This window comes from Cynocephalus volans, chromosome 2, assembly GCF_027409185.1.
Source record: "Cynocephalus volans isolate mCynVol1 chromosome 2, mCynVol1.pri, whole genome shotgun sequence".
Lineage (NCBI taxonomy): Eukaryota > Metazoa > Chordata > Mammalia > Dermoptera > Cynocephalidae > Cynocephalus > Cynocephalus volans.
In genome coordinates this window covers 166,853,356-166,880,261 of record NC_084461.1, presented here as the reverse complement: position 1 = coordinate 166,880,261, position 26,906 = coordinate 166,853,356, and the positions used below count along the sequence as shown (strand labels likewise).

General features: G+C 41.1%; 1 protein-coding gene across 1 annotated transcript in view; it reads right to left on the bottom strand.

Moving 5' to 3' along the window:
• Positions 1-26,906, bottom strand: part of INTS9 (integrator complex subunit 9) — a 105,482-nt gene that overhangs the window by 37,366 nt on the left and 41,210 nt on the right. The window contains exons 4-8 of the mRNA XM_063085569.1: positions 26,690-26,752; positions 23,335-23,474; positions 19,598-19,684; positions 3,799-3,919; positions 2,826-2,960 (exon numbers count right to left, since the gene is read on the bottom strand). Of these exons, the coding sequence (XP_062941639.1) occupies positions 2,826-2,960; positions 3,799-3,919; positions 19,598-19,684; positions 23,335-23,474; positions 26,690-26,752 (546 nt within the window). The remainder of the gene's footprint in view (positions 1-2,825; positions 2,961-3,798; positions 3,920-19,597; positions 19,685-23,334; positions 23,475-26,689; positions 26,753-26,906) is intronic.

Here is a 26,906-nt window from a genome sequence, read left to right as displayed (position 1 = left end):
TCACACCTACTACCCCCTTCTGAAACAAACGACTCCCCGCCAACTATTCCTTGTCAACTGGATTGTGTCATTATCACCATTCTCAATGTCACCTAGGCATGAAATCCTTGACTTTGATTTTTCCCTCCCTGAAGGCAGTGGGCACTCAATAAATGTTTTTGGAATTAAAGAGCTGCCAATGTTTTCTTTAACTCATCTCTCCATTCTTACTGCCTCAGGGTTAATCCAAAACCTTATTCTCCTATGCTTATTAGATTGCTACAGCAGCCCATGATATTCTTCCTAGCTAGTGAGGATTCCACTTAAGTAGACCAGGGGCTAGCAAATTTTTCTGTAAATTTTAATTTTATTTATTTTTCTGTGGCAGATGGCCGGTGAGAGGATCCATGTAAATTTTAACTTTAAAGTAAAAATCTGGGGGCGCTGGCTGGTTAGCTCAGATGCTTAGAGCATGGTGCTATAATACCAAGGTCAAGGCCAGCCGCCCCATGAAAACAGAAAGTAGAACTCTGGCATTACAGTGTGTACTAACCTTGTTCTTAAGCAAATGGGTGTGGCTGTATTCCAACAAAACATTATTTACAAAAATAGGTGGCAGACAGATGTGATCCCCAGGCCATAGTTTGCTGATCTCTGAAGTAGACTATCAAGTTTTTCAAACCCAAACTTTTCTTATCCCTTCTAATTCAACATGGAATCCAATTATGTGGGTAAATAAAAATCTATTTTTTTTCTTTTTTACATATAACGCAGGTTGCCAGCTAGAAATTAAAATTAATTACTTAGGTATGTTGCTGACTACTTCCAAGACCTATTTTCCCTTTACATTTATGGACCTTGTAAGAATAACTTACTGGAAATTACATCATTAGTACTGTAAAGGCTTTGATCTAAGTAATACAAATTCAAAGAGTTGGCAGTCATCTTTCCATCTTTTATTGAAGAATATATCAGGAACAATAGAAGCTGCCAATAAAAGACTTTGATTCAATGAAGCAGATTACAACGACAGTGATGGGCTTTTGATTTCAATAAGTAGGAAGGGCCCAGAATTCTGTTAGCTACTGGAACAAATAGCAATTTGTTTCCTCTAGACCTTGAGATGAAAATTAGTTATAAAAGAAGGTATGAAAAAACAATGCAGAACAGCAGCTCAGAAGCATCCTACTGTTCTAGACACAGCATTCTTTTTCGTATATTAAAATGGCATGTTAATTAGCTTGATTTGGCCATTCCACAGTGTCTACATATATCAAAACATCATGTTGTACACCATAAATATACACAATTTTTATTTGTCAATTAAAAAATAACTAGCATCTTTCGTTCTATGCCAACAGTGCTCTGGCAAACATGGTGAATGTTCCTAAAATCCACTGGACTTTCTGTAAGAAATGGCAAACACCAACCCCACAAAGTGACACAGTACAGGAAGAGCAAGGATTCTCTGTATGCCCAGGGAAAGCAGCTATATGACAGGAAAGAGTGGCGACGGTAGGCAGACCAAGATGATTTTCTGGAAAAAGGCTAAAACTACAAAGATTGTGCTGAGGCTTGAGTGTGTTGAGCCCAATTGCAGATCTAAGGAAACGCTGGCTATTAAAAGAGATGCAAGCATTTTGAACTGGAAGGACATAAGAGTAGAGGGCCAAGTGATCCAGTTCTAAGCTTTATCTTTTGTTCTATTATGAAGACAATAAAATCTTGAGGTTATGGTCAAAATAGACAAAAAGACAAACAAAATGGGAAATGATTTCCACAAGTTATCTATACACCCATCCATCAGCTATCTAATCTCTCCCACCCCCTTTAGAAATGTGGAAAGAACCAGGGTTTGTGAAATGAACAACACAGTCTTTTTTTTTTTTTGGTGGCTGGCCAGTACATGGAAAGAAATTCTTTACAAATGCCTGAAAAGGAATAAATATTACATACATAAGAATATTTATGTACTTAGCTACTTAGTTTCTTGCCAAATATGATGGTAATGAATGACAAACTTAAAACCTTCCAATAGTTTCCCTCTACACATTATATGAAGTCAAAAGTCCTCATCCTGGCCCACAGGGCCCTATGTGACCCGGCCTCTGCTCCTCTCTTGGACTTCACTGCTGGTTATTCTTAGCATGCTCAGTCACAGTGGCCTGCTGCTGCTCTGTAACATGCCCAGTGTGCCCTTCTTCAGGAGACCTTCATCTGCCATCTCTTTGTAATGCTTTGCCCTCACAGCTTCACATGGCTCATTTCTTCAGGTCTCAGTTCACATGAGATCTCCCCAGGGGCTCTCCCTGACGATCCAATCTAGTCTCCATCACTTTAGAAATAACCCTGCTTTGTTGTTTTCAGTACCTGGATCACAATGACCTCACTCATTTATTTATTTGTTTATTTTCTACACACCACCCTCTCCCCATATGTTAACTGAACATAAGATCCATGAGCAGAGACTCTGCCTGTTGGTCACCACTGAATCCTCAACACGTAGCTGAGTGCTTGACACTTGACCCTTGGCCCTTGGCAAGAATTAAATAGTTGATATTTGCTGAATAAACAAATAACCATTTGTGTCCCACATCAGGCTATGGTCTTTGGAAGGACTGGGGAATCTCAGAATCCTAGAGATGATCCTAGAGGCTGCAGGATTTTTTCAGAGGAACCTGCAATCCTAAATGTTGGGACTCAAATGTCTAACCTTCCTAAAGAATATCTGTAGAAACCAAAACTAGGAAGATTTAAAAATGATAGTACTGATAGTACTCTGGATACATTCTGAATTTGTGTTAAATAACCAAAAGCTGAGTTGTTAAAAAAGAATTTATAATTACCTGGGGATGTGTGGTGAGCAAGGAGGATCCAGAGACGTAAGATACTTTCTCATAATGAGACTGGATAATCCAATTGGAGCTTCCAAGGGCGTAGCCAGAGCTCAGAGGAGTCACCTGGACCGCACCAAAAAGCTCCTAAAAAAGAACCACAGTAAAAATGCGGTCATACCAGATAAGTTTGTAGGAAAAATAACAAAAATATCTTATTTATTTATTTATTTTTGGTGGCTGGCTGATACAGCAACCTGAACCCCTGATCTTGGTGTTACCAACACCACATTCTAGCCAACTGAGTTAACCGGCCAGACTTCTCCATTGAGAAAGAGAAATTACTTTAATGTAAGCCAGAAAATTTAATGCACAACAGAAAGACGACAGCAACCATGTGGTAGACACAGAAAGACACCCTACAGTCTTTACTTGTTGCCTGAGGGTTTCAGCCCATTTCCATAGCACACTCACTAAAAGACTGAAGATATATTACCAAATAGATGAAAGAGTCAAATACTTTGGTTTTCCCTTTTCGTTTCAGGTTAGGTGTTAGGTTCTTGGTTTGTTCTGTACTGAGTGGCTCTGGGCACAAGTTAACAGAAATGGGAACCCTTATCATTTAGGTCAGAGCTCAAAAGTCATACTTGCCAAACTGCCTCTCTATTTCTTATTTCACTTGTCCAGAAATCTGTAGTGTCCACTGTTCTAATGTGAATAGGATGAGATGCCTTTCTCCTGACTCAATGCATGCTGGCCAATCGGATGTTAGCTAGTGATGGGGAATGTGAAGGTTAGGAAAGAGCACCAACAGAAATGTGGAAAGGATGGAGGAAAGTGACAGAGGCTCTGTCTTTTCACCTTGCACTAGTACAAGATTCTTAACGATTGAATGACTTTAAAAAGGTTACTATATGATCCTTCCAGAGAACAACAATACATTGAAAGCATTCATGAATCACTTAAAAATGACATTAACACTCACAATTTTCTGAGAATATCCCACCAGCTGGATTTTGCTAAGGGCAGAGTTCACCTCTTGCATTGTGTAGCATCTTCTCCAAGTTGACACTTCCACTGCGTCTTTGAGAGGAGAAGGCAGCAGCCTGCAAATGCATGGCAGTGTCAATCACCAGGTGAACATTTCTTCATGTTCTAGAGCATTCCTTTCCAGTATCTTTTCCATTTTATCTGAGTTGTGCAATGTATTGGCATATGATTGTTCATGAGATTCCTTTATAACATTTTTACTTCCATAAAGTTGGTACTACTGCCCCTCTTTCATTTCTGACTCTAGAAATTTGGGTCTTCTTTCTTTTTTTATTGGTCAATCTAGCTAAAGATTTGTTAATTTTGTTGATCTTTTCAAAAAACCACCTTTTGATTTCATTGTTTTTTTCTATTGTTATTCTAGTATCTACTTTGTTTATTCAATATATAGCTGGATATTTTGTTTGTTTTGGTGGCTGGCCAGTATGGGGATTTGAACCCTTGACCTTAGTGTTATGCTCTAACCAACTGAACTAACTTGTCAACTCTGAAGTTTGTTTTTTTAAAAAACCAGTTTGAAAAAAAAGAGAAGATAAAAAACAAAACAAAACAAAACCCAAAAGACAGCAGTTTGACTATCACTGTCCTTCTGATTGGATTGTTTAATCCATTCACATTTAATGCTATTTATATAGCATGTTTATAAAGCATAAATAAATGTTATTTATATAGTTAAATTATACTTGCCAATTTAATTTGTTTTATATATGTTTCATTTTTTTTTTGTTCTTCTATTCCTCCTTTACTGTCTTGTACTAAGTGAACATTTTCTGATGTAGCCTTTTAATTTCTTTCATAATTTTTCAATTTTTTTTTTTTTTAGTTATTTCCTTAGTGGCTATTCTAGGGCTTATCACATACTTCTTAATATTCATCATTTCCATGTGACATTTCACATTCTCTTCCCTGTTCACAGAAGATAAAAAAATAAACTTTATCATGGGCCTGCAAAGCTATAGAAGATGACCTGGTTAAACACAGATGGAGCCTGGCATAAGAGAGGACAATAATTTGTGACTTTTCACACCAGTATGAGAAACATTCCCATTCAACAAATAAATGAACAAACAGAAATGTGTTGTTAGAAAAACATTTTATCATTTACTGTAAAAGAATGAAGAATAGAACTAGAAGAGTAACTTCCCTGAGATTCACTGTACAATACAGTTCAAAGTACTTCTGGTTGAATTGAACACATGCATTAGCCTCTCCTCTGTCTCTTGACACACCATTGAACAAGAGGCTAGCCAGTGAGCTCAGCTGGTTAAAGCACTGTGCTATAACATCAAGTTCAAGGGTTTGAATTCCCATACTAGCCAGCTGCCCCCTCTACCCCCCAAAAGAAAAACAGAGGGCTTCACACACACATCCTCAGGACAAAGAGAAAGTGAGAAGAGACAGTATAATTTTAGGAAGTGGAAAGTAGGAAGACAAATGATAACTGACTTAGCAGACCCAGGAAAATTCAATTCAAGTATTTAACTTCTATTACAGAACCCATGGAAGTTTGGCAATTGGAAACAATAGGTATGTCTGAAATGAAGTTGAAGGTGGGCCTAAAAACAAGAGGAATTGATGAAAAAAGGGTTGAAGAAATACTCAGAACCTTCTAAATCCCTTCACTCATTCCATATAGCTCAGCAATTGCCCCTTTCCCTCTCAGGCATGTCGCCAGACATTGTTCTCTGTAGAGAGTGAAAATGAGAGACTGGACTAGGGGAAGCTGTCAATGACTGAGGCAGGCTTCTTAAGCAAAAATGTACACACTGACAGAAACAATGTTCTTCTCCTTGTATGGCTCCAAGAACACTGTCAGCAAGCTTATACTCTCCAGGGTGGAAGGCTGGAAGAATCTGATCTGCTCCAAAGAAAAAACCAAACTAAAAGATACTGACACAAGGGGTTCCACAAAAAAATGATCCAACTGGATTACTTTATGGTAAAAGCCTAAAATTCAACAAGCCCTACCCATGGCACGGACTTTCTAATCAGTTTTTTCTGTCCAACTCTTTTTTGGGGGGTGGGGAGGGAGCAGGTGGCCAGTGTGGGGATCTGAACCCTTGACCTTGGTGTTTTAACACAGGGCTCTAAACAACTGAGCTGAGGGGCCGGATCAACTGTCCAACTTTTAAACATAAGCCAATAGAAAAGAATTACCATACATTTGAGGAAAGCCTTTAAAATAGAGCATAGCCATGTAACATCAAGGTACTGGCCAGCTGCCAAAAAGGAAAGTCTTTAAAATAAAAAAGGCCAAATCAAATGGGGGTGGGGGTGGGGGAGATAAACAGGGAAAATAGAGGAAGTCAGTACGTCAGGAAGAAGAAAACTTAAAACATAGACTATCATTACTATCCTGAGGTAAAATAAGATAGTATAGCTAAGAAATGAGAAGAGGTTACTACTAAAATGCGGAGCATTAAAAGAATAAAAAGAGCTCTTGGAAATTAAAAATATAAAGCCATATAGAAATGGAAAGCATGCCAACAAAACATCAAAATTTCAAAATAAGCTAAAAACACTTAAAAGTTATACAAACATGAAAGAACCACATAAAAAATTAGAAAAGCTTATAAATGAGGTGACAAAATTCAATAAAGAATTAGATATAAAAGAAAACATCGTCTTAGAAACAAAAACTAAATAAATAGAAACACAGAGTGGATAAACACTAAAGATAATGAAATAAGAAAAATGGGAAGAAAAAGTTAAACACCAAAAAGAAATGAAGATGCCTGGTTGACCCTTGACAGAGTTTGGATGTGCTGTCCGCCCAAAGCTCATGTCAAAATCTGATCCCCAATGTGGCAGTGTTGGGAGTGGTCTGGGTCAGGGAGGCGGATCCCTCATGAATGGATTAATGCTCTCCCAGGGGCGCACACAGTGAGTGAATTCTTGATCTATTAATTCCTGCGAGAGCTGGTTGTTTTCCACCTCTCTCTCTCTCTCTCTAATGGCTCACTTTAATGGCTCACCCTTACACTCAGGACAAAATCCAAGGCTCTGAGCATGACCTGATAAGGCGCTTCCTGATGATTATCTTCTTTATCTTTACCTCCCGTATCTTCAACCTGTTTTCTCTACACTGAGCTCTTCCAGGGCCAGGCTCCCTCGTTCCTGTAACCCACCACCTTACTTCCTCTGTCTTCTTCCACATTTTGGTGGACAATACTTACTCCTGCTTCAAACCTAGACAATTTGTTGTTTTCTGAGGTCTTGTGACACCAGTCTGGCCAGGTGCATGCTCATGTGCTGACCCTGAGTGTTGGAGTGCAGGGACATGGCACAGAAGCTCCCCGTGGACAAGGCTATGGCAGGGGCCACTGCTACACTTCTCTCCTTCTGCACCCCTGTTCTGCATCACTGCTGCCTACTGTGAGGAAGGAGAGATTTCTCTCGGAGGCTCTGTGATATAATGGGAAAAACCCAGAATAACCTCTCCACCTCTAAGCCTCAATTTCCTCATTTGTAAAATGGGGAGAATACCACTTTCCTTTCAGAGTTTAGGGTAAATTATATAATGCATGTAAAGTGTCTAGAACGGAACAGATGCTGAATAAAGGTCTGTCTCCAACCCTGCCCCGACACATACAGGCATCACAGCCCAGGAACATATGCATTTCCAACAATACTGCAGTGGACTTCAACCCAGAGTGAAATACTTTGATAACTAGCAGTGATTCTGAACTTGAGGGCCCAGGCACTGCTCTAGAGGGTCTCAAGGAAGACCTAAGCTCCTACTCTGCTTTGGCACCTCCTTTAGATCCTCAGTATCAGAGAGCCCCAGGGCTTGAGCCTCCTAGGGCTGCCCTTCACAGAAAATAAAGACTTCCCCTTTGGGCTGGGCAGGGGCAGAAGAGGTTCTTTAATTTACTCCAGAGATGGCAGGCTACCAGAGGAATGGTTAGAGTGGGGAGGATGAGAAACAACATTTGCAGCCCCAACCACATCTCTCGAGTCAGCTCAGTTTGTTTTACTTTGCTCCCAGTGTTACCAGGGCCCTGCAACTGAGGCATCTCTCTCAGAGGTTGCCTAAAAAGACACCCAGGGTGGAATTACACCTACTGCTTTTCTGTGAGTTCCCCTTACCCATCATTCCACAACCAGTACTGAATGCCATTACCCAAAACAACACGTGGGCTTTTATTCCTGAAAGGTCTGTCTTCCCTCGGTGGCCCTTCCCATCTGGGAAAATGCCTGTGAAAACTAAGCAGACTAAAATCTGGAATGAGAGCCAGCCCCATGGCTCACTCGGGAGAGTGCGGCGCTGGGAGTGCGGAGGCCGCGGGATTGAATCCTATATAGGGATGGCCGGTGCGCTCACTGGCTAAGCGTGGTGCAGACCACACTGTGCCGAGGGTTGCGATCCCCTTACCAGTCAAAAAAAAAAAAAAAAAAAAAAAAAAAAAGTCTGGAATAGTCATTCTCAAAACGAGGCATTTGGTTACTTTATTGTTTCTGCTCTCTGCTGGAGATTAAGCAATCTTATGTTCAATCTACAAAGTAACCTACAATGCTTTGAGCCCTTATTAAGGGCAAGTGGGAAGCACAAAGATGGGAAATATCGGCAACTTTGTCCTCAGTAGTCCAGATCCTATTTCTAGAGAAATTACTGTAGTGCTTTGGATGGAGAAACAATTTACTTAAGCCAAACCAAAGGCTTCTGAAAAATTTAGGCACATTTCAGCTTGGATCTTCCCCAATCTTCCTGTTTGGGGTAAATAGCAGAGCAATCACAAACTTAGTTCTTGAGAAAGTGAAGAAAGCATTTGTTTATACAGAAGCATTCACGACAGATGATTTTTCAGCAGAGCACTATTGGAAGAAGTAAAACTGTATAATGGTTTCAACCTGTCTCACTTCCTTGTGCTAGCAGGTTTTGCAGGAAACCCACTGAGCATGCTCACAGGAGGAAGGTTGTATCATTGAGCACTACAGAAACAAAGTTCCCCTCCAGCAGAACCAAAAGTCTGGAAACTTTACCCCTGGAGCCAACTATGAAGCCAGACGTCCTACAAGAAGGAAGATCTAATGCACTGATGAATCAAACTCTGCCAACTTGAAACTTCCTTGCTCTCCAACTCCTTAAAATATGCCCAGACCCTAGATTGGGGAGACAGATTTGAGCCTTGCTTCGTGTCTACTTGGTTGACCTCATGATAAAGCCCTTTCTTTTCTCAAAAACTGGTGCCATATTTTTGGCTTCTATGCATGTTGGGCAGAGCCTTTGCTCGGTAACAGAATAGTCTTGTTAAATATGTCTTTTGTTTTTTATCTTACTAATAACACCCACTGAAACAGTAACATATCTCTTTTATCCCATTATATCATCATATTACTCACAATGTAACATCTTTTCATTTTTGTATCACCCACACTGAGCACAGTACCCAATATAAATGACACTCTAAAGAAAAAAAACGTTTAGTTGCCATTGCAGGAAACGAAAAGAACTGGTAAGTCAATTATTAATGACCCCTGTGTGACATGCACCAGCAAGTGTGGGTATAGGTCACTTCGACAACAGTGTGAGAGGCGGTGAAAAAATCAGGGAGGAACTCAACAATCAGTCAGAAAAGGAATGCCAAGCAGTCCCAGCAAACTTTGGCCTTGAGCCTGACTTTCTCAGTTTAGGTGTTGTGGTAGGCAGCTTCTGACACGCTCCTGAATCCCTCCAGCATTGACCCACTGTGTAATCCCCTGCCCTGGAGTGTGGGCTGGACCATGTGGCTTGCTTCTAGTGGAGAGAACATGAAACAAGTGATGGACTGTCACTTTGGTGATCAGGTTACTAGAGACTGGGATTTCCACTGGGCCTACTCTCTCTCACCTGCTCTGAGAAACCTGCTGCCATGTGGTGAATGTTTTATGGAGAGGCCCACACGGCAAGGAGCTAAGAGGCTTCAGTCCAACAGCCCATGAGGAACTGAATCTTGCCATCAACCATGTGGGTGAGCACGGAAGGGAATCCTACGCAGCTAAGCTTGAGGTAACTCTAGCCTGGTGAAAGATGCAGAGCCAAGGACTCAGTGTTGCTAATAAACTTTCAAGTGTTGGGGCTGTGTGCGAGTACAGTGTTTTAAAACCGTAACTAAGTCTGGGCTTTTTTCAAGAATCCTTGATGACATTTTTACAAACTGTACAGACAGAGAAAGGTTTTTCATATCCAATTTCATGTTCATTTTTGCTTCTTTTAGTAGCAATAGTGAGAAATTTATTAAACTTGTTTTTTTCCCTTCCATATTTCTAAATTGGGGGTAAAATACCTCTCTGACAAACAGTGAGGACGACAGCAAATGAATAATAAAATACATATAAGTTTATCTTATTATTAAAAAATATAACTCTCAGTGGATATGAGACCCTCATATCCATGGAAAATTCATGGAAAGATTTATATTATCTTTTAATTTCATTTTTCCATGAACTTTTTGAAGTACCTTCATATTAATTATCCCTCTTACCCTTATGCTTAAATACTTTGGGTATCTTATTCTCCACCTTACATATTAATTACACCTTTCAGACCTAAAATTTTTTGTTATTTCTCTGTTTGGAAATGTCTAGAGGTTTCCTTTTTCATATAGGTTTGGTGAGTATATTTTCACAAAAAATGTAGGTAAATTTTCTATCAGCTAAACAGAAGATTTAACCAAGGAATTAGTAAAATGTATTGATGGCTTTTCAAAAGAACAAAGTTCCATTCTTTACATAATGCTAAAACTGGACTTTCAAGTCTTTTCTCTTTCTGTTGTGCTCTGGCTGGTTTTAAACAAGCCAGGCGCCTTTCAATCATGCCTTGTCACCATGTCCTTGCTCATACTGTGCCCATATTTCAGAACATCCTCTTTGTCCTCTCTCAAACCCTACTGAACCTACCATGCCCAACCTAAGTCTTGTAACTTAGTACCTAATCTTTGATTGACAATCTCCTTGAGCACAGAGACTATCTTTTAAACTTTTAGGGGCATTTTTCTACAAACTTATAATAATGACAGGTGCTTGGTACTTATTTAACAAATAAGTCCGAAGTCCCCTAAATTCCGTATTCATACCCACAAAGTCCTTTTCGTAACGCCCTCTTTTACTCTTTCTAGATACTGAGTCACACTGTCGTCTCTCCCTTCTATCTCCTAACATCCTGTCTAACTTAGCTTTCCCTAAAACTCTCCTTATGCTTACTTGAGGTCATAATTATAGAGAGGCATTTAAAGAGCCATTTAAAGCCATTAGGATTATTGGCTGATTTAGGATAAGTTGTATAAGGAGACCCAGAGGGAACTAGTCTGTTTTTTCCTGGCTTTCTAATTTATCAAAGTCAAGTTTTCAGAGTCTAAATGTTTCATAAGTACTTTATGAAAGATTTCATTGTTTTGTTTTATTCTTATCACACTTGAGTGCCTAATAAACTTCTTTCCCAGTGCTTTGACATCATGCCAAAGCTCTGCTGTCACTTCATCCCTCCTACCAGGCACAACAAACAGCACAAGACCATGTGTTTTTGTTAAAGAGTGAGACTTGTACTTCCATAAGGATCACTTAAAAGCTAAGTAAAACAACGATTGTTTTCTTTTTAAGTGTTAGTTGAATGAATGAATGAATGAAGGAAAAAATGAATATGAGAATACAAAGAACATAAGGAGAAGAAAAGTTGTTTCCTCTCTTATGACAGCAAAGAGCACTTAATGTACATGTGGTTGGGGTGGAGTGGGGATGTGTTGGCAGATTAATAACCAATATGAAGTTTACCAAAAGTGAAGCCTCAAAATCAAGCACTTCTCAATACAGGTTGAATATTCCTTATTCGAAATGCCTGGGACCAGAAGCATCTTGAATTTTGATTTTTGGAATATTTCCATTATATTTACCAGTTTAGCATCCCAAATCTAAAAATTAGAAATCCAAAATGCTCCAATGAGCATTTCCTTTGAGTATCATGTCCATACTCAAAAAGTTTTGAATTTTGGAGCATTTTGGATTTTCAGATTAGGGATGCTCAACTGGTATATCAACCTGAAACTAGCGTACAATCCCAGATGTTTGTTTTAGAACAAATTATCTCTACAAAGGACAAAGACAATGGCTTAGGCTAGCAATGCATGATAGCAACAACTCTTGAGAGTATCTAAACTATCTCTGCTTTAATTCTATGCTTGTTGAAAACACCCTTACCTGTACTTTGATCTCTTAAATAAACTAACTCACCAGAACAGACATTCCTGCACAGACAAACCATTCCAGTTCTGCAGCCAGACATGTTTCAGTGTAAAGTAATTAAATGGGACCTATGTATGTCAGACAATATCCTGAGAGTTTGGTTAGCATGAATCAGTCCCTCAGAGGCTAATCAACCCTGAGTGAAACAAAACAACGAAGTGTCTGGAATCACAAAACTGCAATGACTCCATCAGAGTACTGCCACTCTGTGAGGACCTACCTTAAGAAGCCTCCACTGTGGACTTCTGATCTAGATGGTGGAATAGATGGTCTCCCAGCATCACCCTCTTCCATAATCAACCAATTTACAACTACTAAAAAGCAACGAACTGCTAAGCTGGGGCCGCAAGAGCTCAGGGGAAGAGGAAGAGAGACCTACAGAGTTCATGAAGGCAGGAGAAGCCACAATGAGAGAAAGAAACGCTCCTACCATTTCGAGCCTCAGCCATTTCAAGGTTCGAGCTGGTGAGTGCACAGAGCAGGGGCTGGCAAAAGCTGCAGCTGTACCCTTCATATGAAGTTGCTTGTAGGCTGCAGGGGAGAAGAGGGCTTTGATGGCCCCCAGGCCAGCAAGACCACTAACACGGTTCTTGTGGACCCACACAGGAGTGAGGGGCCACAGATAACTGAAAAAAGGAGCCATTCAGAGGCTGGTGAGTCACTGCAAGGGACTGGTGCATAGCCTATCTCATGGGAAGTGTTTGGAGTGTGGGGGGTGAGGGAGACGGGCCCATCAGGGGAACATTGGGGCACAGCATGGACAGCTGATCTGCCCTCCAATCAGCAAAGGACCACTCAGTGGAGACTGATAGGAATAAAGAACTGCAGGGTGTGCTGTCTGCTGAACCAGACCAGAGTTTCAAACAAAACCTAGGTGTACCAGACCTCACAAGACCCAGAAGTGCTTACAAGGTCAACACTTAAAACCTGAACTGTACGAAAAGCCACCTCCAGAGAATCAGCAGCAAAGTAGCAAATTAGCTCAACCACAGGGCTCAAATGCTGGTTCCCACAGGAAGTTCCTCCATTTTAGAAGTCAGCAAAGGACAACAAATTAGTTCCAGTGTAGAGTTTAAGTGGCGGGAATAGTGAATAATCCAACAAGGAACTTAAAGAAAAAACAAAATATCCACAGATCAAAGAAAAAGTTCTGATATTAACCAGTAAAGATATAACACCACCAAAGAACACCAATAAAACCTAGAAGGACCAGAAGCCCCTCAGTCTCCCGAGCTGGTGCAGAGATGCCGAGGGCCTCAGCCATGCCCCCCAACATCCACATCCAGCCCAGAGATGACCACCAGGCCGCCGCTGGAAGCGCCCCAGGTTCCTGAGCTGGGCAGTTGGGGGCTTAGGGCCTCAGCCACTCCCCACCAATGTCTGCATCCAGCCCAGTGATGACCACCAGGCCCTGCCAGATGCGCCCCAGGCTCTTGAACCAGGGAGACAGGAATGGGGCTGAGGGCCTTGGCCACGCCCCCTCAACTTCCATATCCAGCCCAGCTAGGACCACCGAGCTGCCGCCAGAAACCCCTGGGCTCCCTTCCTGGAATGAGGGGGGTGCCACAGGCCTTGACCATACCCCTCCCTCTTTGTCTTTCTCCCACCCTATCCCCCTCCCCCTTCCCTTGTCCCCTCCCCCCCAACTGCTCCACAACATCATCTTAGAATGTAAAAATAATAATAAATAAATGGATTAAAAAAAAAAGAGAGAGACTCTGTCTTGGACATCTTTTTTTTTTTTTTTTTGGTGACCAGTAAGGGGATCGCAACCCTTGGCTTGGTGTCAGCCGCACCGCGCTCAGCCAGTGAGTGCACCGGCCATCCCTATATAGGATCTGAACCCGCGGCGGAAGCGCCGCTGCGCTTCCAGCGCCGCACTCTCCCAAGTGAGCCACGGGGTAGGCCCATTGGACATCTTTTAAAACCTTAACATAAGTGGACTTAGAGATAACTTAATTCAGCTCCTTTATTATACAGAAGAGGAGACTGAGTTTCAAAGAGTCTGAATGACAGCGCAGACTAGAGTCAACAGTAGGATGAGAAAATAGTCTTCCTTCTGTCTACTTGGATACCTTGCTTTCATCAAGAAAGGTGGTGTCTAAAGATGAATTAGGCTGTGGTAGGCAGATGTGTTTGGTTACTGAAAGGAGGTTATGAAGCCAATCACATCACTACAGAGGGTGAGGATGCTGGCACTTACCAAGCATCTGTGATGTGCTGGCACTCACCAAGCATCTGTGATGTGCTGGCACTCTTGTAAGGACTTTACTCATGTCAACTCATTTAGTCCTCGCAGCAACCCCACGAAGTTGCTAGTATCATCCCTATCTTATAAATAAGGACGAAAAGCCTAGAGGAAGTAAATTGCTGCAGCTACTAAGAAACAGATCTAAAATCCAAACACCAGTATATGTGACCTCCAAGCCCACACTCCTAAATTTTCTTCCTATATAGTTAGGTCTGACAAATTCCTCTAAAAATATCTAAGAAGTGTCCAAGCAGAGGAACTTCAACTTCAGTGTGTATGCCTTTTCTTTTGAGTCTTCTATAAGGTATAAACCCATATTTTAAGTTCTGAATATACTAAAAATTGCCATAACAATTCAGCCAGGAATATATCAATGCTTAATACCTTAGTACTTGTGAGAAGATTATGACAGTATCTTGTGATGATTTATCCTTAATTATACTTGCAGATTTCTAATCTTATAAAAAATGCTAGCTTTATATAAAAAACAGTAGAGGCTGGGTTAGTTTCTCAAGTGGAATATTTTGCTTTAAATTTTCTTGTTAAAAACCTTAACACTGAAGTGAGCCTGGGAAAGTCGCAGACTGAAAAATTACATTGTGATTGTCTCGTTTTCCTTCCTTTCAAAACCCATCTCTTTTTCAAGAGGAAAAACCTGCAATGTCATAATTGGGAAGAAGGATGGCTAACTTCTTTGATATAAATCTTAAGGAGTAGGGTCAACTAAGGCAGGAAGTCATACAGCTGTCAAACAGCAAGAATAATACTTTTTTTTGGTATACTTACTAATAATAAATCAAATACTAATTCAAACTCACTTCAAATGATTTAAGGGAATTTGTCAGACTCTTTTGACCAATGAGTTTGAAAGATTTTAATTTACTGTTTTCTTTAGTTGATGGTCTTGTTCGCAACTTAAGCTACGAAGATGCATTAATTCTAGACACTTGCCAAATATCTACTTTGAGACTGCCTAGGTAAGGTTTAAGTACATGTAACAAATTTGGGGCTTGAGTCTCACAGGAGTGTTTTGCTTGGATTATGTAGGATTTTTTGGGGTGTGTGTGTGTGGCTGGCCAGTACAGGGACTGAGTTCTTGACCTTGGTGTTACCACCAAGCTGAGCTACCCAGCCAGCTGTGATCATACAAGATTTTATTTTAATGTATAAGCCAACATTTAAAAAAGATTTTTTTAAAAAATCACAAAACATCCAGATTTTGAGCTTCTCTTAAAAAAAAAAAAAAAAAAAAGGAAGATTTGGCAGATGTGGGCTCACATTCCCATATGTTCACAACCTGCTGAACCTACACATCACAGCTCCACAGTTCCCATCAGGCCACCTCACTCCTGTGTTCACCCTCCTCAGCCTTGTAGGCATGTGAATCTGTGACCCCTAATCTAGAGCACCTGGACAGGGAACATGCAGGAATTAAGGGGCGAAAAAATAAAAGACACAACTTATTACCACTTGAGAAAAATTTCAATGAATTAGCAAAGAACAGTGTTTCTCAACATAGTGTGCCTCAGTACTTTGGGACACTAGATATCAACTGGTGTGTCACAGAGAGAAATCTAAGGATGATGTAAATCCTTCAGCACAAAAGATATCCAAATGAAGCACTTTTAGTATTCTGGCCAAAGGTTAAATTCTAGGTGAATATTTGAAAAGGATTCTTCTGTCTGATGCAAGTTAAAAAATAAATAGCTCTTCAAATTCCTCTACCACTTCTAATATTTATGCTGAACTTATCCAAGAGAAAAAGAGGCCACAGCTCTCCTGGTATGTCTCTTGAACACCTCAGCATATTCTTTCCAATAATTAGACTCTTTCCTTTCTCTATCAATAAGTGTGTTTCATTCATGCTCAAAAGCCAAAATGGAGTACTCGATCAGGGTCAAAATGAAAGACCTTCTCCAACAGCGCAACTGTTCTCCTTGTTCCTCTGCCAAGTGAGCTTTCAACTGTTTTGCCTACCACACGATGACACAGGAAACGCAAAGTGCTACTTCAGCTAGCACCTTCTTTTAACAGGAAGATTTCCTAAGCATCTTATAAAATAACTTTCAGGCCCCCTCCCTAGCCTTCTGCTTCACGTTTCATGCACATTCTTCCTAATACATGATGTCACTTCCTTTGTGAGCCAGCTGTTTTGTTGTTTGTTTGTTTGTTTTTTAAAAGATGACTGGTAAGGGGCTCTTAACCCTTGACTTGGTGTTGTCAGCACCATGCTCTCCCAAGTGAGCTAACTGGCCATCCCTATATAGGGATCTGAACCCGTGACCTTGGCGTTATCAACACCACACTCTCCCAAGTGAGCCACGGCCAGCTCCTTGTTTGTTTGTTTTTTAACAAAGAACGGAAAGCACAAGAAAACTGCCAGGACCTTGCCCAAGGCCACAGAAGAAATGGCAAAATGAGAACATGAGACTTCCTAGGATTTGGCCCAGGGTTTAGGAGTCAGGAAATACTGACCTTTGAATACCATTTCTGGTGTGCCAAAATTATTTGTGGCAGAATTCTCTAAAGGGTATAAATTTTAAAAGAGGAAGTAAGGGAAGCCAAGGCATATGTGTTCACAAGGAAAGAAAACCAAGTCCTAAGGTTTCTAAGGAGGGAGACGTAGGGAAGCGAGTCCTGTGTGGCCCAGCAGACACACGAGAGATGGAAAGAAAAGAGGGGAGGGGATATGGTGGTGGGCAGCAGAAAAGGGGGCCGAGAACGAGAATGCAGCTTGAGGAGGGCAGAGTACCACGTGCCATGCCGGGAGAGCGGTCGGATCAAGGAAGCCACTCCTGTACATGCAGAAGTCTCAGATATATGCATGTCCAGAAAACATTTCCTACTGTGAAGCCACACGTACACCATATTCTCGAACAAGGAAACAGAGGCATACAGAAAATCCACAAAACATAGGGGAAAATGCACACAGATATACCGACTTCCTCTTCCCCTCACATGAGAAGAGGTGTGTGTGCACGACAGGAGGCCCCGCAGAGAAGTCAGGAGCATGGCCTCTGTAGCCACACTAGCCATCTGTCTGGGTTTGAATCCAGATCCTGCCACTCACTGGTTGGGTGACCTTAGACAAGTGACTTAATCTCTCTGCTGGTTTTTTCTCCTATAAAATGGTAATAACATCACTATCTACCTCAGAGTTGTTAAAGGGTTAAATAAATCAAATAACATATTTAGAATAATATCTGGCACATAGCGAGTGCTACGTAAGTTAAATAAAATAAATAACATGTTAAAGAATAAAATAAATATAATATAAAATATAATAAAATAAATAACGTGTACACAAAGGAATACATAGAGGGGACTCATAAAGTCACAATAGAAAAACAAAGTATATTTTTCCAGCTACATATTCATATTCTTATAGAAAGAAGGTTCTCAAAAACTAAGACGTTCTAAAGTTGAGATAAGGGCTGGCCTGTGGCTCACTCGGGAGAGTGTGGTGCTGATAACACCAAGGCCATGGGTTCGGATCCCTATGTAGGGATGGCCGGTTAGCTCACTGGGTGAGTGTGGTGCTGACAACACCAAGTCAAGGGTTAAGATCCCCTTACCACTCATCTTTTAAAAAAAATAAATAAATAAAGTTGAGATAAGAAGATGGCTAACATATCAATGATCTAGAGGGAAACAGAAACTGGTAGCAAGATTGCTGGAAAAAAGTGGACATGGGTAGGAGTGCATAGAGCATGAACTACCTAAGAACTCAAAAGCCTAGTTTTTACTCCAGACTCTCAATGCCAGGATGAGAAGGTGGGTCTATTGTGGTGCCTGGAGGTAAAGGCAGCAGTTGCTAGAAGAAAGTCTGGTATGTTAAAATGACCGGTGTCCTCCAGTGCCCATTAATTAATTGATTTTAATTTATATTTATTTATATTCATTCATTCACTCACTCATTCATTCTTGACCTTGACCTTGGTGTTATCAGCACCACACTCTAACCTGCCCTCCAATGCTGAATTTAAATGAGAGCATGGAGGTGGGGTCAAGCTGCCTCCTCCCTTCCTCCATCTCATTTCTACTTCCTTCACCTCCTACAGTCCTTGCCCTCTACTGCAACTAACCTCTCTGGGATTGTTAGTGACTTGCTAATTTCCACAGCTGAGGGCCTCATGTCCATTTCATCTGATGATGTCTCTGCAGCAGCTGAGACCAGAGAGGCCCACATTTTTGGAATCTTCTTTTGTCCCTTGGCTCCCACTTAGCTCTCCCTTTACCTTCCTAATTACTACTATGCAGCCTCTTTCACAATTCTTACCAATTCTATCTCAGAAATCTCTCTGAAGCTAGAGTCTTGTTCTTTATGCTCACTGCCATTGCCTTAGTTCAGGCCTTGTCATCCACAGGGTTTCTGTGAGCATACTGCTGGCCTTCCTGCCCCCATCTCTGTATTACCATCCATCCTCCATCCTGCTTCCAGAACTACTTTCCCCAAAACAAATGTGGTCATGTCATTCTCCTCCTTGTAAACATCTGGCAGCAGACTTCCTGTTCTCAACAGTATAAGACCCAAGCTTCACCTATTAGAGCCTGCATGGTCTCTCTCCAGCTTACTCCTCAACCATCACCTTTCACCTCTCTACTCTACCCATCCTAGCCCACACGAAACTTCTCACTGTTTCCTGAATACGCCATGTCCCTTGATGCCATATCTGTATACCTCTTCCTGACCTCTTCTGTCTGGAGAAGTCATTTTCTTCCTCCAAGACCCACCTGAAATGTCATCTCCTAAAGAATGTCCTTCTTGGCTTCCCTAAGCAGAGACAATTCTTCATTTTCTGAGTGCTTACAGCACTGTGGTCAATTGTCTTATAAGACACACCATGAAAGACTATAAGTGACCTATCAAAGTGTTAGACTTTCCATTAAACCTTGAGCACCTCAAAGATACAGCCAATTGTTCTTAAAAACTCCTGTACCCAGCACAATACCTTGAATCTCAATAAATGTTGGCAGAACCAAATGTAACCCTTTCATTTATTAGGGAAAAGAGAATCTTTAGTTCTAATAGAATCAATGCGGCTGGCCCATTAGCTCACTTGGAAGAATATGGTGCTGGTAACACCAAGGTCACGGGTTTGGATCCCTATACCGGCCAGCTGCCAAAAAAAAAAAAAAAATGTAACACAGGGATTAAAAAGTAAGAAACTAACAGAATCGGTGTTTAAGCATACAATAAAAATCAAAGGAGACCATTTTGCAAAGCATAGGGCACTACAGCTGACAGGAGAGGGCTGTTCCTCACCGCTGTATGTCTTTATTCTTCCACAAGGAGGCAGACTGAGCCTTTGGCACTCTTTCGATGAAATTCACTAGCTCTTCCATGAGAAGCCTGAATGTAAACAAAAAGTGATGAACACCCATAAAAACCTGGAAAAACACCAAGTGGACTTGCTTGCCGCCCCCACCTCACCATCTCCCTCTCTGCTGGATGCCATTTTACACAAAGTTGAACAAAAATCTAGTCTTCTCACTGAATTTCCATGTTAAAAATCTTGAACTTAAATAAATGATTTCACCTTTAAAATAAGTCTAGTGTGTTTCTTGTTTCTAAATACTGAAATACATAAGCCTGTTTTAATTCTCCCTCTAGCAGCACTGCCTTTATGCTCCTAGAAATACAAAAGGAAAATTTAAATGACTGTGAAGTACCTCATTTTGGTGGCAGCAGGGGTGGGGTTAGGATGATTTTTTTTTGGTGGCTTGTCGGTACAGGGTTTGAATCCTAGACCTGGGTGTTATCGGCACTAAAGATTTTTTTATTTATGACAATATTAAATGGACTTTTTAAACTGATAAAATGAGTTTTCTTGATATGTGTTTTTGGAATTAGCAAAATTCCATGTGGAATAATATTCAAGGACTAATACTAAAAATTTAACTAAAGAACCTGCAAAGGTATAGATACTTCTGAAAACATGAGATGGACTACCAGGGCATCACAGTCCAGGGAATCTGCGGAATACCACACTAGACTTGGTCAAGGGTATACATGTTCTGCAGATTCATGGAACAGAGAACTGTTAAAATTCTCCATGGCTAGGGGCCGAGCTGCGGCGCACTCGAGAGAGTGCGGCGCTGGGAGCGCGGTGACGCTCCCGCCGCGGGTTCGGATCCTATATGGGAATGGCCAGTGCACTCACTGAGTGCCGGTCACAAAAGACAAAAAAAAAAAAAAAAAAAAAAAAATTCTCCATGGCTAGAAGATCACCAAAAAGCTAGAAATAGATTTTCAACACCTTGAATCCTCCTTCATAATCTAATACAGATGATCCATATTGACTTAAATCTCCCCCAAACCAATTTATAGATACAAGCCACAAATTAGCATGTGAAAACTGAACAACTTCATTTCATTTCCATTTACTTATTCAGTCCTAATACCATCTCCTCCTTCCATCCTGAAGAAGCAGTACTAGTTCCAGCATCCCAAGATCTCAACCAGGCTCACTATCGTTCTGACTGTAGCTTTCTTGAGAACAGTCTGGTGTGTCCATCTCATGCTTTTAACCTTTTCAGACCAGAATCTAGTGTTACTAGCTTTTCCTCTCACTGAAACTGATCCATCACTCTTTGTTTGTTGGTTCCTTAGGTTGTAGATAGTGTTTTTGTTAGCTTGTTTTCTCTTCATGAATGCCATTTTTATTGTACTAGCGGGTTTAGATTTTTCTTAGGTTTTTATGGCAGTGGTAGTTATTTTTCAGGAACCAAACCCAGTACTCCCTTGAGGATTTCTTGTAAGGGTGGTCTTGTGGTAGTGAACTCCCGCAGTTTTTGTTTGTCTGAGAAATATACTATTTGCCCCTCATTTCGGAAGGATAGCCTTGCAGGGTAGAGTATTCTTGGCTGGCAATCTTTGTCTTTTAGTATTTTGAAAATATCATCCCATTCCTTTCTAGCTTTTAGGGTTTGTGATGAAAAGTCTGATGTTAACCTGATTGGGGCTCCCTTATAGGTGATTTGACGCTTCTCTCTTGCAGCTTTTAAGATTCTCTCTTTGTCTCTGAGTTTTGCCAATTTGACTATGACATGTCTTGGAGAAGGCCTTTTTGGGTTGAATACGTTTGGAGATCGTTGAGCTTCCTGGATCTGAAGATCCATGATTTTTCCTATACCTGGGAAGTTTTCTGCCACTATTTTGTTGAATATGTTTTCAATGGAATCTCCATTTTCCTCCCCTTCTGGAATACCCATGACTCGGATATTTGAGCGCTTGAGGTTGTCTGATATCTCTCTCAGATTTTCTTCCATGTCCTTGATTCTTTTTTCTTTCTTTTTGTCTGCTTGTGTTATTTCAAACAGCCCATCTTCAAGCTCAGAGGTTCTCTCTTCAACTTCGACAAGCCTGCTGGTTAAACTCTCCGTTGTGTTTTTTATTTCGCTGAATAACTTCTTCAGTTCAGCAAGTTCTGCTACATTTTTTTTCAGGACATTGATTTCCTTGTATATTTCCTCTTTCAGATCCTGTATACTTTTCCTCATTTCATCATGATGTCTAGCTGAGTTTTCTTGTATCTCATTCAGTTTCCTTAGAATTATCACTCGAAATTCCTTGTCAGTTATTTCAAGGGCTTCTTGTTCTATAGGATAGTGCTGTGCCAGGTCGGGCGCTCGCTCTGTCTCTGGTTTGTTGCCTTCCGTGTTCTCGGCGCTGCCGCCTCGGGCTGTTCAGTCGCGGCGCCGCTGGGGCGCTCCCAGGAATCTTCTTTAATGCCGGCCTGAAACCTCGAATCCTGAATAGGGCAGCTGGCCGCCTTCAGTGCGGCCCCAGCCTCCGGGATCCTGGCTGCATCCACAGCAGCCCTGGCGCCGTGTTCCCTGTTTCAAGACTCGCTTTTGCAGCTAAGAATCAGTTCTTTTCCTGCTCCACACTTCAAAGCTGTTGCCTGTAAATGAGGCAGCCTCTCCTGCCGGGGGCAAAGTGGCGTTGAGCCCCCATGACCGGCCAGCAGCAGCAGTCCTCCCTTAAGAGATGGCCAGGGGAAGGTCCACAAGTTTCCGGCTGCCTGAGGCCCAGTGGCCCCCTTTTCCACCTCAGCTACTCCGCGCCAGCCGCCGCAGCCGCCGCCATCTTGAAAACTCCAAAAACTGATCCATCACTCTTATGTTCTACTTTCCTACAATGCCCCTTCCTCAGATCTGTTATGGCTTTCTCTACAAACTGCAGGTAATGTGGTTTACAAGAAAATACTCATATTCTGTTTTATTTCTAGTAATTTGATCTTGTTGGACATCTGCAAGAGTCTATATTGACTCCTAGAACCTAAAATATGGGGTCTGACAGTTTTAACTTATACCATACTTGTTATTTCAAAACAATAAACTAAGACATTTTGTTCTGGGGTAATTTTCTTCACATAATTTTTTTCTCAATAAATGATGTTACTACAGTTACCTGCAGCAATCACCTATATCATGAAGGCTCGGTAGAGGCAGAGAAAGGGACAGCAGAACCTTCTCAAAGTCAAGGGAAATCTGCAGTTTACTCAAAGTGCTGAGTTTCACTCTTTCAACAGCAGGGACAACCTAACCATCTAATAAGTGCTTATCTATCCTCTGTTTTCTACAAGCTATCTCGTTTATAGACTGCAGTAAACCATAAAAAGGAGTACATTTTGAAAGCAGAATAATAAAATTTCTCCTTCTTTATTTAAATATGCTGTGTTCCTTTCCTCTGAAGCTCTTTGCCCTAATGAGTATCATCTGCACATAGGAGCCATCTCCCTGAACTCCTTCCAGTTTATGTAAAAAAATAAATAAATAAATAAAAAGACTAACATGATAACTCGCAGCATCAATCTCTAGGTATTCCCTATGAACATTCCTTTATTTAATGAGCTGCCTGCTCCTGCCTAGTCTTTGAGTTAGCTGTTCAGAGGAAATAACAATTGCTTCTAGTGTAACACTCAACTAAACAGTCTCCACTGGAGGAGGAGGAGCTCTGCGGCCTCATCCCAGAGGGACAAGAATAAACACTCTCACCTGCCAATCTGAACAGTGGGTTCTGTGGCATACACTGTGCCTGTGAATCCGGTGTGCTCGGTGATGTAAGGCAGCGCCATCATGCAGTGATAGTTAGAGATGAGGATCACATCTACTGTAGATAGATCTATGAGCTCAGTCTGAAAAGAAAGGGAGGGAATGATACCTATTGTTCAGGGCACACAGACTGAAAAGCGATGTCAGAATGAAGGGAAGTAGTTTTCATACTACAGAACAGTGACGCCGCTGCTGTGGTACTTCCCTTCTGTCATTTCAGGATGTTTTCTAATATTGTCATTAAGCAGCAAGACAGGACAGCTGACAACGAGAATGCAGCCAGTCCATCAGCAGCACTCTGATTTTACTAGAACAGAGTTCCTCTGAGTTAGAAGTGTGAGGATAAATGACAAGACACTCCAGCAACCACTGCCTGGCAAGTGAACTGGGTAACTTGACGCAGACAGTGCACAATGTAAACTGTAAGGGTGGAGAGACTGCAACATTCTGCTGCTGCAGACGAATGTGAAACAGGGGAATCAGTACAGAAACCAACTCCTCAAGACAAATGTGAAGGCGACTTGGTATGTTTTGTTCTTGAGGCAACTTTTGACCACTGGTGCTGAATATAAAGCCACCCAAAAAATGTAGTGGCAGTCATGAAAGAAAATTATACTCTCATATTCTATCTTAATCTTAACCCTAATTTTGCCCTTTTATTTAATTAAGGTCATGTGAAAAGGGAAAAGACAGGTTAGCAGGTGAGGGAAAATTTATACAGATTTGGTAAATTTTATGAAAACTCTTTTAGCAGAAGGAACTTTTTTCCCCACAAATTTAAGTCCTAACTGTTAAGGCTCAACTCTTTTTCCACTACACCTTCCTGATTTGCCCAGATGAAAGAAACCACTTCCTCCTCAGAAATTCCAAATGTGTTTTATGTGTATCCCTCTTAGCCTTCTGTACAACGGTGCCTCTAAGCAGCGTTTTTGTCCTACATGACTCCTCTCTGTCCCCTCTCACCTGTGGCAGCCAGTACATTTAGAGGCCTTGGAGTGCTTTTGTGGAAGGAATGCAGCTTCCTAAGCAGCACCGTGTGTGGGGAAAAGTGTGACACTGTGATTCAAAGACACCACATCTCTTGCATATCTCGCTAATAACACCAAGGCCAAGGGTTCGAATCCCTACACAGGGAAGGCCAGTGAGCTCTCTCATGGGAGAGCGTAGTGCTGACAACACCAAGGGTAAGATCCCCTTACCAGTCATCTTTCAAAAAAAAAAAAAAAGAAACCTGGTGAGGACAGTTGGAAGAATATATGTATTCTGTCTATGGATATATGCATCAAGAACACATGCCTACCTAAACATTTTTCCCTTGAGAAAGAAATTTAACACCCAAACCACATTTATATACTCATATTTAAATTCAATAAGGGGGCTGGCTGCTTAGCTCAGTTGGTTAGAGCACAGCCTTGTAAAACCAAGGTCATGGGTTTGGATCCCGGTACTGTCCAGCTGCCAAACAAATAAATAAATGAATAAATTCAGTAAGGATTATTTTAACTTTAAAACTACTGTGTACAAACACTTAGGGTTCCACAGACTGTGAACTGGGTCAAAACAACAACTTACTGGTCGCTTACTATACTGAGCTAGGGTATCCAGTCTACAGGGAATACAAAGATATTAAGGTAGCTGCACTGGATTACAAATTTCATGAGGAATGGCACTGGGTCCCCTGACTTACCCACAAGTTAGTGAAGACTGGACTTTAGTAGATGCCTCCCGCCTGCTGCTACCACTCTCCTATTTTCTCCCAGTCATTCAGTGGCCTGGCTCTACCTTAAATTAATGACTATTACTAATTTGTGTCATAAATTCTTGCTTGAAAACCTTATATGGCTCTAGAACCTTGAAAATGTCAACAACGCTTTGGCTCGGCAAAAGATGAACTGTGAGACAGTCACTGTCTGATCTAAAAGTCGAGTACTCTGTGGAGCAAGTCAGAAGATCACCACAACCCCAGAATTCATGAATTCTACAATGCTGTCTGTAAACTAAAGATTGCAGTACTCAGTGCCATCTGCGGCAAGTGGAAAATAAACGTTAGCACCTGGGATCAAGAATCCTTGAACAGATGCGGAGCTCCCCCACCAGCTGCTGAGTAACAAAGGAGGATGACAAAGAGATTTAACAGCAGTGCGGAGGAGCTCAGGACTCCTGGTGACTTGTTACCTTCACTTACATTCTTACTACTACATCTCAGACTTCCTCCCTTATCTGCCACTTCAATTGCCATGTCTGCCTGTTTTTCTTCTCTTTCACTCTGGTACATGCAAAGGGCACATACTCTCGCTTTGTTCCAAGAGAGAGAAAAAAGTTTTTCCTACAGGGTATCAAACAAAGTGTAGAAATGGGAAGAGAGGACAAAAATAAGAGAAAGTGCATGCCAAACTTTCTTTTCTCTTTGGCCCTGAATTGTGAAAATGTTTTCTTTTCCCTTCTTTCTTTTTGGCGATTGAAACCCTTGACCGTGGTGTTATCAGCAGTATCATGCTGACCAAGTTAGCTTAACCAAGTGGGCTAACTGGCCAGCTCCTGCAAAAGTGTTTTCTACAGGCACTGTAATCCATGCGCACACAGAAAGAAGAGCAGGGCAGTTTCTCACCGGTTCCCTCAGTAACCCTGGAGTAGCCAGTGGCTTGCCTACCCTACCCTCATTTGTCTGTTGAGAACACCATCTAGGCCACTCTGGGGATTAGGCCTGTCAGCTGAGATTAGTAGCCTTTAAAACTAATAGAAACTGATCTTAGGCTCCTTTGAAAGGATAAAAGTGCCCCCAAACCCTAACAAAAAGTCTCACTGCAATAATATGTAAGGGACAGATATCCACAACTCATTTCAGAATCCATGAATTTCAAGCAATATTCAACATGTTTCAAGTTAGCAAGAATGTTTAGTTTACTAGCAGTTGTTGTATAATATCAATTCTCAATCATCCACTGTAAGCAAGACTAGGAAAAGTGTGGCTAATCTAAACACAAAGGTATTCTAATTATAAAACTGAAAGGCTTGAGCTATTTCATTACCTTGTTCAAAACTTCGCCCTAGTAGAAGTATTTGTGGGGATTACAGAAAGAGCTAGAAACAGGAAAAAAAAAGTGACTTAAATGATTTATAAACAACATAAAAAGCTCCTAAACGATCATATTTTAGTTATATAACAGTGTGCCTGGAATAATAGATTCATTTCAAATTGAAAACACAAAGCTAAGCCCTTTAAAATTATTTCTTGACTTCATTTTGAGAAATTACTCGATATGCTTTGTTTCTATAATAAGATTCACTTTAATCTTACCTCTGGTAAACAGAATTCAGGCACAGAATCCACAAATACATGACCTGAACACTCCTTTAGCTCCTAAAAGAAATGAAAAGGAAAAATACTTGTACTAGGAAGAGATACCCAATAGTCATAGTACCAAAGAAAAATAATCTCCAAACCAAACTTTTCATGAAGAATCGCAGATACTAGATCTGGAGGGAAGTTGGGAGCTTATTTTTAGAATACCACC